General features: G+C 27.4%; 1 protein-coding gene across 1 annotated transcript; it reads right to left on the bottom strand.

The window, feature by feature from the left end:
• Positions 1-12: 12 nt before the first annotated feature.
• On the bottom strand, positions 13-10,740 carry LOC128389528 (probable WRKY transcription factor protein 1). Its single transcript, XM_053349131.1, has 3 exons — positions 10,186-10,740; positions 3,517-3,699; positions 13-2,414 (listed from the first exon to the last, which is right to left on the bottom strand). The coding sequence occupies exons 1-3, from the start codon at positions 10,264-10,266 to the stop codon at positions 186-188; spliced, it is 2,493 nt and encodes an 830-aa protein (XP_053205106.1). The 5' UTR covers positions 10,267-10,740; the 3' UTR covers positions 13-185.
• Positions 10,741-11,275: the final 535 nt, after the last annotated feature.

Genomic DNA, 11,275 nt, shown 5'->3' with positions numbered 1-11,275 from the left:
AAATTACATTTAATTGAGATTAGAAGATGAAAAAAATTAAATCTTTTAATTTGATTAATTGTTGTTTAAAAAAGACTAGGGTTGTTGTTTTTTAAACACTAAATGAGTAAATTAACAGTAAATGGTTGAGTTTAGAGGGAAATTACATTGTATTAATAGTTAACAATTAAGGGAGGAAAAGTTAATCACAATTTACCACAGCTTACAGATCGTTTCATAATCAATGCATATTCAGCATCGTTTTGAATATAATGATCAGGATTAACATTTGTAACAATTGTTGTGGTTGATGAGGTTGATTTAGTTGTTGGCTCTTGATTATGATGGTTAACTTGTGGTATTAGATTAACGTAATTACCTTCATCTGATTGAAATGATTTACTTGGTTCAACCATCATCATCATGATAACATTATCATCAGATGATGATTGATGATGATGATTAGAAGGAGTTTCAATTGAAATATCACAAATTTCTGAATAAGGTGATTCATTGGAATCAGATGAAGCGGAAGAACATGATGATAAATCTTGTTTCATCTTTTCCAAGGAAATTGAGCCCACCCCACCCAGTGAGTGTCCACCACCACCGCCACTGCCACTTGAGAGTGAACAATAACTTCCCTCACTCGATGATGATTGCGAATTGTATTTCTCCAGTTTAACTGATTGTTTGGAACGTGGATTAACAATATTACCTAAATTACCAGTGAACATCGATCTAATTACTGAGGTTAATCGCGACATTGAATGAGGATGAATTCGAGGTAATTTATCATTGGTCAAGGTGATTGAGGTCATTTCCGATGGTGAGGTTTTCCCTCCATCGGCGAGGGTCAATGTCGATGTTGTTAATTGTTGTTGTTGTTGTTGTGGTTTCATGTTATGTTTACGATTGTTTTCCCCTAATCCATTGGTTTTATTGATCGAGTTTATTGTTACTTGATTATTTGAATCTCCATTAATGGCACCTTGATTGTTCTGATTAGAGGGTTGATTGTTATTAACAATCACTGGTATTTCATAATGATTATCATCTTCGACCTTTAGTCCAAACAGTTCTTCACGAGAGACAAATATTGGATCTTCGTAAAGTGGATCAACAATTGTTACTGGAATTGCGATTGTTTCAATTGAATTATCTTCATGATTGTTTTGTGTTAATTGTTGATCATTTGATTCTCGACCTCGGCGAGGTGGTTTAACTGCTGATGGATAACCATTGATGTTTATATTATTATTGGAAATTGTTATTAAACCAGATTCTGTTTGTCTAATTGTTGATGGTGATGATGTTGTGGTCACTGTTACCATGTTGGTCAGTTTGTCTAATTGTTTACTATTATTAGAGGAAATTGGTGATTCTCGTTGATTAGGACGAGGTACTTTAGGTAATGAGGGAGGTTTAGGTGATGATGAACGTTGATTAAACTGATACTTGGGATGATTTGTTGATTGTTGCAATTTATTTGGACCAGTTAATCCTTCATTGTTAATGATTACTGGTCTTGCAGTACAAATTATGGATCCATTTGTATGTCCAGTCGATGACGTTGTTGTGATCGTTGAATTATTAGATGAAGGTGACATTGGGACAGTGGTGATAACTTTTGGTCCACTGTCAATGGTCATATTATCAGGAGATGAAGATGAAACTGTTGGTGTTGAATTTGAGCAAGATTTTGACTGAATAATGTTGGGTGATGTCCGAGGAACTGGAAATACACCATTGGGAGATGTTGTCTTTAAACTTGTCACATGACTTGCGACACATTTGAATATTGTTGAACCATCGGTGGTAACAAATGAAAATAAACCCTCTCCGGTTAAACATTTTCTACCCGCCTCAAGGGTGAAACCCTCCTTGGTACAACCATAACGACGGATGTGACGATAAGGCCAAGTCCATAATATTTTACCCTGACGAGTATCGGATAACTGTTCAGCCAATGAGATGGACACTGAGGTCAATAAAAGGTAATAGTCAATTGGTAGCAATTTACATCGATTAGTTGATTCAGATTCAATTAATTTAACACTAAATAGATCAGGTGAATCAACTGATGAATACAACATGTTTTCCTCTTGTTGAGGTTGATGTCCAACTTGATGGTCAGTTGATGAAATAACGATAGATGATGAGATGAAATCGTTAAGTGCTTGTTGACCATTGGTTAATGTCCTCTCTTTACTTGGACCATTTACAGTTAATTTGATTGCTCCAGGAATTGATTTACTAGTAAGTGACTTTGTTATTGAGTCGGTCGTCACTGTTGAGGTCAAGGGTTCGCTAGCGGTTGAAGTGGACACGTTATTTTCTGGTGCAAAGGCCACCGATCGTAACGAGTCCAACCATGATTGCATTTGTTGATAAGTTTCCGTTGATAATAAATGAACAGCCTCGCGAGTCCTAATCTGTATACACGAGATAATCAAGATAATCAAGATAATTAGTATCAAATTAGTTGAATTGATTTACTCTATCAAGGTCAGAATTTTCAATTTTCAAGATCAATGGATTAATCCAATAAAAGATTTGTGTAAATTTACAATCTTTCAATTGAGGAAACACATAAATCAAATGTAATCACAATCAACTTTTACCTTAATAACAATCCCTAATCCTATTATATCATCACCAATTATATTTCAACATTGATTAACAATTGATTGTTACTATTATAATCAACATGATTAAAAATCAGCACGATAAGTTTGATAGTAATTTTTTTTTGTTGAAAAAAAAACGGATTAACTTTTTTTTAGATTCAAAAAATTAATAACAGTAATCAAGTTAATTGTTGATAGCTAATCAATTGAACATTGAATTGTTATTTGTTATGCTAATTGTGGTGACTGATTATCTTGTAATCAACTTAACAACAAACACACAAAAAAAAATAATACAAATTACTCAATACAAATTCAATCCAATTACAATCAAGGTTATCTGGTAACAATTAAAATAAATTGCAAGCCTAATCAACACACACACAATTAACTATCAGTATTACTATCAGTTGATTAATAACAACACTAGCAAAACCTACAAGGTAACTGACCAACTGACCAGTTGAAAAACAATTTGACAACTAAATCAAAGCTCAGATGATTTAGATGAACGTGATGCGAAATTAAAATCAAATGGATTAAGTAATTAACTGATTGTAATAAAAATGTCCAATCTGAAAGTGGCAAGAAAAAAGTTCAATTATTTGCAAACATTAATTTTCTTGCATCAGAAAAAAAATGAAATGATATTAATCATTTGATTGTTTGACCTAAATCATTGTAAGATTTTTAATCACAATAGAGTTGATTGTTGGGAAAACTGTTTTCATTAAATAATATTTGAATGTGTATATTTGTATATGAGTGTTATTAACCATTGATATTAAATTGATTTGATGATGATAATGATTAAGTTATCAAAAGGTGAATAGAAATGAGAAAATTGTTCATTATCAAGATGAAAAGTGAAACAAAATTAACTAATTGTTGCCTTTTGATTACTCACCTCAAAGACATTAGATTGATGTTTGTGGGTTGTAATTGAAACCTTGTGACAATCGTTGAGAGCAATTATCTTAATTAGTGTATTCGGCTTCTTTAAATGCGATTCTTGATTCTCGAACAGTTCTAATCGTTGAATACCACTCGAACTCCGTTTGTAAAGGACAAAGTATTTTTTACTCCAAGACTTTGACCATTCAATTAATCGTAATTAGTATCATAGAATTTGAAATGAAGAAATGTGAAAAAAAAGTCAATTAATTAACTTGATTATCGTGAAATTTTGTCTTGTATTATTGTTTGTTGACAATTAATATGGTTGATTTGGTTAATTAGTCATTTTGATTGTTAAAACTTTTTTTCTTCACGAAACTTTTGAAAAGTTGTAAGTTTATCTTCAATCAACTTGAAAGTTAATTCAAATTGAGAACCGGAAACATGATGAAAGATTTAGATGGTAATTCATTTGGTTAATGATTAATGATTAAAACAAGATGATAATCAAGATTATGATGATAAATATGATAATAAGTTGGAGATGGATAACAAAGATTAACCATTTGAGTTAAACACTTTTGGATTAACGATTTGTGTTTGAATTTGGTTAATAAATAATGACGATGATTAAAGACAACAATTGAACTCAATTACTTGAGAAGAAAAAAAAATTGTATCTCTGTTATCATCCTCATCCTCATCATTATCATCATCACTAATCATTACCATAATCATCAAAATCATTCATGAATTGAGTTTAAATTCCTGAAATGAATCAACAATCAGATTAACGGAATCACGCTCAAGGGTGAAAAACAAGGTTGATCCGTTTTTCTCAGCATCCATTTATCATCATTCTCTATGATTACAATTTATGATTAAAATTCATCTTTTAATTGTTATATTTATTGTTAAATTGTTGGAGAATGAATAAAAAATTAATATAATATAATAATAACAATTTATAGTTTCTTTTTTTACCTTCAAAAATGATATACTAATTGTTGATTAATTTTCAATGTTATTACTTTGCCATAATGTTGTTAACAATTTGATTCATTATTTTGTTTATTGTTAATTGTTGTTGATTATGATGGTGATGATGATACACTGATTAGCAAGTCTCAATTTTTTTATCATCAACATGTTTTTAATTCAGTTTCAACAATTTAATCTGCCTTATGGATTTAATTAGAGCGTGAACAATTTAAAACTTATCACCATAATTTAAATTATCACAATTAAAATGAAAAGAAAGACGGAAATTAGTTTATTATAATAACAATTAATTTGTTGATTCTTTTTTAATTGTATTATTATGATCAAAATTTATGTTCACTGTTACAAATTTCAATCAGTTAATCAACGGTAATCAGTTTGATTATTGTGATGATATAGTTTTGATTTATTGGTTAGTTTTGATTGTGATCATCAATTTTAATCACGTTTCAAGAATTAATTTTCAAAACAATTAACATGATTTTCATTAAAATGAATTGATGAAAATTTGATTGAGTTTAAGCTGATTAATTATTTTAATCACTCTTTCAATCAATCTCATAGATTGATTTGATTTTAAGTCTGATCACAATTAAAAATGATTAATTTGTTTACTTTATTATTATCAATCATATTCATCGGACAGTGTTGCTTTTAATTGTTGTTGTCATAATGTGAGAAAAATGTTCACTTAATTACAACAATTAATCAAAATTTGTCAAACAATTTAAATGGTTACAATTTAGACTTGATGATTATTCAGAATTGAATTGATCGATCTTGATTCAAATGAACAATTAACCATTTCAATAACTATTAATGACAATTGAACACTTAACAGTTTTTTCATTCAATCAATTAGCAACAATCAGTTAATTTACTAATCAAAGTTAATCATTAACAATCAATTTGAGACACTTTTTTGCTCACGGATTTGTCAGCTGATTATAAATCAATAAATTTCCTGGATCGTTAATTAATTGTCAAGAATAGTTAATCAGTCAATCAGTCAATCAATCAATTGTATTGTAATTGTAATTGTAGTTTGAATGATTAATTGAATTGTAACTTTTGTTCAACTTCATTAATGAAAATCAAAACAATTAAACTAATTAGCATAGTTTTTAGTAGTTTAACAATAATACAATTAACTAATTATTATGACTCTTGATTTAATTGGAGATAGAGGTTGATTAAAATAATGATGATGTTGATTATTAGTTATTTAGTTAATTGTGATTAAGATTAGTTAATGTTTGACAAGAGGCCGTGAGAAAAGTGCCCTTAAGATAATTAGTTAATCAGAACCAGGAATTAAGATTTAATAGTTATTTGATTAAGAGAAAATGAAAGTAAATTAACTTTGATTTGATTAATATAATGGTAACAATTTAAATCGCACTCAAAGAAATCATCATCATCACAATCAAATTGGAAATCAAATCAATTGGATTTCCAATTTAAAATTAGAAAAAGGAAAAACTTTTCCATATCAACAATCAAAGAAACTTTTCCCAATTCATAATCAAGATGAACGTTTAACTTTTTGTGATTTAATTGTGATTAAGAAAAAATTTAGCTTCTTTATTAATGATGGATAACAATTAAGTTAATATAATAATCTTGATTGTTTGAGTGTTTGATTAAAAGTTTAATGAACATATTTAGTTAATCAAGGAGTGTCAATGAATCTGTTTGTGAGTAAAACTAATAACAATTTAAATTGTATCCTAATTATGTGAAATTTTTTAATTGTAATTAACTGGATAATAAAATGTACCATTAAAAATTATGAAACAGAATCAAGGTTTTTAGTTGATTTAATTTGATTGCCCTTTAATTGTGATTAAGGGTAAAACAAATAGCCAGACTAATTTAATCATGGAAAGTAATTAGATGAATAAAAATCAACAAATGATTAACTAAATCAGATTAAATTAAGATTAGTTTGAAGTTAATTTAACACCTTCAACACCTTTGGTTGATTAAACAACAATTTAACAGGTAATCACAATCAACAATTAAACAATTGTTTCCAATTGTTATTGGTTTAATTATCCATTTGATTGTGATGGTTTTTGATGTAATTAGGGTTCGTCGTTGATTATAAATCAGTTTTGTAACACAATTAATGAGGAAAGTTAATTGTTAGTGTTAATTGGTTTAACTAAATAGTGTTAATTTTGTTTCTTTATTCAATTGAATTACAATTAATGGTGAAAAATGCAAATCACAAACAGCGAAAATTAATCTTCGTAGTGATTAATTGTTGATTCATTTTTCTCAATCAAAAACCTTAATCATTTCACCCTAAAGGTAAATCAAGTTAACCCAGTCATCAGTTGATTAGTAAAAAAAACAAATTTAATTTTAATCAACTTCTTCCTTATGAGATTTTCATAACAATTAAACAATCACTCATTTTACAATTAACTAACTAACTAACTGAATAAATTTTCACTTTTCATCATGATAATATTAATAAACAAGAAAAGTTAATTGTTTCAATCAATTTCACTTATTCAGTTAATCAATAACAAAAATGTTTCATCAAATCAAACACAAAGTAATTGAAGGTTAATATTAACAAAACTAAATTGTTATTAAGCTAAATTGTTGTTAATTCAGTTGATTTATCATCTTCTCACGTTTTATATTGTTGTTTATCGTTAACTAAATTGTTATCAATAAGTTTATTTTTCTTGATTGTTGGCATTGATCATGAAAATCAATCTCTCTCTCTTGATGAACTATTATCACAATTAAGAAAAAATATTCTTATAGAAACTTAATTAGTTACTACTGATAAACAACAATTAGCAAACAATCAAGACAATAACAACCATTAGATCACGTAATTAAACTTAACAACAATAATAATTAATTAAAATGACCGTAACAATCAGAATCAGATAATATTACAATCAAGAAAAATTCAAATTGAGAATCCTGAATAATAATAAAAAAAAAGTTAATTCGGTAGCAATTAAGAACTGAATCAAATTTAATAACAATTGAAATATCTGTCCAATGATAACCAAATCAAGGTTAATCATGATGATGATGATTTTTAATTCAACTTAAATTGTAACAATAAACCATTTCGGAATTTGTAATAATTTCATCAACTGTTAACATGAATATAAATTAGACATGATGAACGATTAAATTGTTGTTGATGATAATTATCTAGGTTTGTGATTAAACGTGATGATTAGCCAACTAAGTAGCACTGATGATGATGGTAATGATTAACAATTAACTTTGTATTGAGAGACAGGACAAAGACGATTAAGATAATTCATCAAATTGTGTTTAAAGTTAATTGCGAGTTGGAAAACAACAGAAAAACAAAATTCAAATTAATAGTTGTAATTGTAACGATTTAAATTAATGGTCAATTGTATCGTGTTTAAATATAAATCATTTCAATTGTTTTTTTCTTCATCTTAATTTAGTTGTCTCTTGATTGTGAATCAGGTTAACATTTAATTATCAACAGTTAATCAGTGGTGTCAACAGTTATCATGTATAATCATTAACAACTTTCCTAATTTAGTTTTTACTTTCAAAATGATTAAACCAACAATTAAAATCTTGATTATAATTTTACACAAATTGTGAGAGAATTAATTAATTACTACTTTTTCTAGAAACATTTAATCATCAAATTAAAATTCATGATTAACAATTAACTCCAATCCTCCAATTTACCGTTACAATCATTAGATTTTGTTTTATATGATTTTATTTTACCCGAATCACAATTAGTCAAAGACAATTAAATGACAATTTAAAGACATAATTGATTAGTTACAATAATATTAATTGATTAGCCGGTAATTACTGATTAACCAGCAAATTTACATTGATTATCAACTGATAATTAACTTGGCAAATGTTTTGATATTCAACATGATATGTCAACAATTTAATTCATTTTTGATTAACAATCAAAAATTATACTTCCTGATAATCAAATAACAATAGTTGTAACTGTTTAGCATCTTGAATCCAATGATTATTTCAACAACAACAATTTAAATTGTTACCATTTAAATCATCACAGTTATTTTGATTGTTATCAAGTTTTGATTACCATTAACAACACGAACACATATTTATATATAATAATAATATACTAATTTGATACAACAATTAACTAATAATTTATTACAAAATTGACAATTGTAATTTTGTGTAACACCAAAACTCATACAAATACATAATCAAGACAGAGTATTATTTAAATTGTTAGAAGTTAATTTTCATGATTAGTGTGAAAATTGATGAAAGAGTAACAATTTATGAACATGATCATATCAATTTAACACTCGGTAACAATTAGGAAACTAAATTAAAAACTGTGATTAAAAACTACTGTGTGTTGGTGGCTATTTTTCAATTAACAATTAACAAGAAGAAACTAAATTTGATATAAATGCCTTAAAGGACAATCATGATTTAGGTCAAATGTTTATCGGTTCAACGAAATGAACAATTTAACAATTACAATCGTAATCGTAATCGTTACATTGTTAAGTCTAATTGTGATTTCTAATTTCACCAACAACAATTAACCTTGTCCCTGTATTCAATAAAATTAGTTAATATTATTGATCGATTTAATAGCAAAAGGAAAAACAATTAAAATATCCTAATCATTTAATCAACAATTAAGAAGCCAAAAAAAAATGATTCAATCAACAGATAATCATCATCACACATCATATTGATTGTTTTCCAATATTAATCACAATTGATTGATTTTCAATTAGATATTTAAATGATCAATTCAATTGTAAAACACACACACACACACAAAGTTATTTATCAGTTAATCAGCACAATTTAGTTAATCATTTTCAAATATCATCAAGTTAAATTGTGCGAGAAAATTTTGTTGATTAGTTATCATCATTATTGATTATAATTAAAAATTTATTTCTATCATTTTGTTTTTCACTTTTTGATTGATTAGATTGTTGATCGGATACTTTGATGATTGTAATCATCAACAATTGACCCTAAATTAGGGTTTAACAATTTAACCAGCAAACAATTTAGGTCAAATCATATGAGAATTTGATTATAAATATATATCATTAATCAACAATTAACTTAATCATAAATGGTTACCTCTTCCTCTTATACATCCACCTATTGGTTTAATATTATATTGATCATTGATTACAATTGATTGATTGATGAAAGGTAACATATCATGATAATTAACCGGTGATTAACTTGATTATCAGTTTTATATTTTCTTAATTGTTACGAAGAGAAAAAAAAAGTTTTTTTAAATTGTTATTATTGTTATTGTGTTAATACCATTTAAATCATTAATTGTCAACGGAAATTAAGGTTTGACCATTTGATTAGTGAGCTAAATAATTTGTTTTTTTTGTTGCTCTTACGTTGATTAAGTTAATTGTTGATTGAAAATTGCAAACAAAATTTAAATTAGCGTAGGACTAATCAATCTAATCCATATTTGGATTGATTTTTAAACTTTCTTTTTAATTAGTCAATAAGTGATAACAATTAAGATGGAAAAAATTGATTACAATTGATCTAGTTAATTGTAATCAATTCTTGACTAACTGTTCATACAAATATTGATTAATTGTCAACAATTCCAAAGGTAATTAGAAGTTAATTGTGATCAACTTACCTGTTTTAATTTGAGGAAACTTTGACTTGGGATATAAAGATAACCCGAAATTACAATATCATCCATTTGATTATTATCCATAATTAGCAACAATTAAGATGAAACAATTAAAACATTTGCCAATTGACCAAATAAAAAAAGACACTAATTAACTTAATCCACACAAATTGATTCAATTTTAATCCCGATTAATTGATTCATACTGATGATAAAACTGTACAAAGGCAACTGATTGTCAATAGTTAATTGTCACAATGAAACAACAAAACAAAATTAACAAAAATGAAGGAAGGGAAAATGATTAATAATCAACTGGATTAATTTACTAAATAATAAACTTGAAAAACTTTTCAACAATCATGTTGATTGTTATTATTTGAGAGACTTGTTGATCATTTGGAAACAAAAATATACATTCACAATTAACTGGAAAGACATTCAACTAACGGATTGAACAATTTAAATTGTTAACTACAGTTAACAGTTAATTCAACGTTAATCAACATGATACAGAAAAACGTAACGAGTAAATGAAAAGTTGAGAAGAATAAAAAAAAAATCAAATTGAGTTTCTCTCATTATACTGACCAAACCAGTTTCAATTCAGTTCTCTCTCTTTCTTTTCTCTTTCTTTATCATCATCATCATCTACCACTATTCCTCATCATCATCACCCACCCCACCTCCCATTCACCCACCCACAACTACTCCACCTTCAGAAGGATAGAAAAGGTTGAAGACTTTAGTAAGTTGATGTTTCTATTGACGTCTCTTGTTGTTGTTGATTAACTTTGCGTATCAATGACTAATACATTCGTTATCCATGCATGGTTAACATCATCTCCATCCTCATCATCATCATCATCATCATCTCTCTCTCTCTCTGCCAAAAAAATTTGATTTCCATTTCCTTTGATACTTTTTTTCCTCGTCTTGTTTACTACTGAACTTGACCTTAATTGTTTCCTTAATAAACAAGGTAAATCCTCTGATTGGTCAGCACAATTAGTTTCATTTGATTATCACAATTAAGAGGGAAAACCAATTAGAATCACATTGATTAAAATTAAGTTAATTATTGAAAAATTTC

Source organism: Panonychus citri, unplaced genomic scaffold, assembly GCF_014898815.1.
Source record: "Panonychus citri isolate SS breed McGregor unplaced genomic scaffold, ASM1489881v1 Contig00108, whole genome shotgun sequence".
NCBI classification, from domain to species: domain Eukaryota; kingdom Metazoa; phylum Arthropoda; class Arachnida; order Trombidiformes; family Tetranychidae; genus Panonychus; species Panonychus citri.
This window is presented reverse-complemented; position numbering and strand designations above follow the sequence as displayed.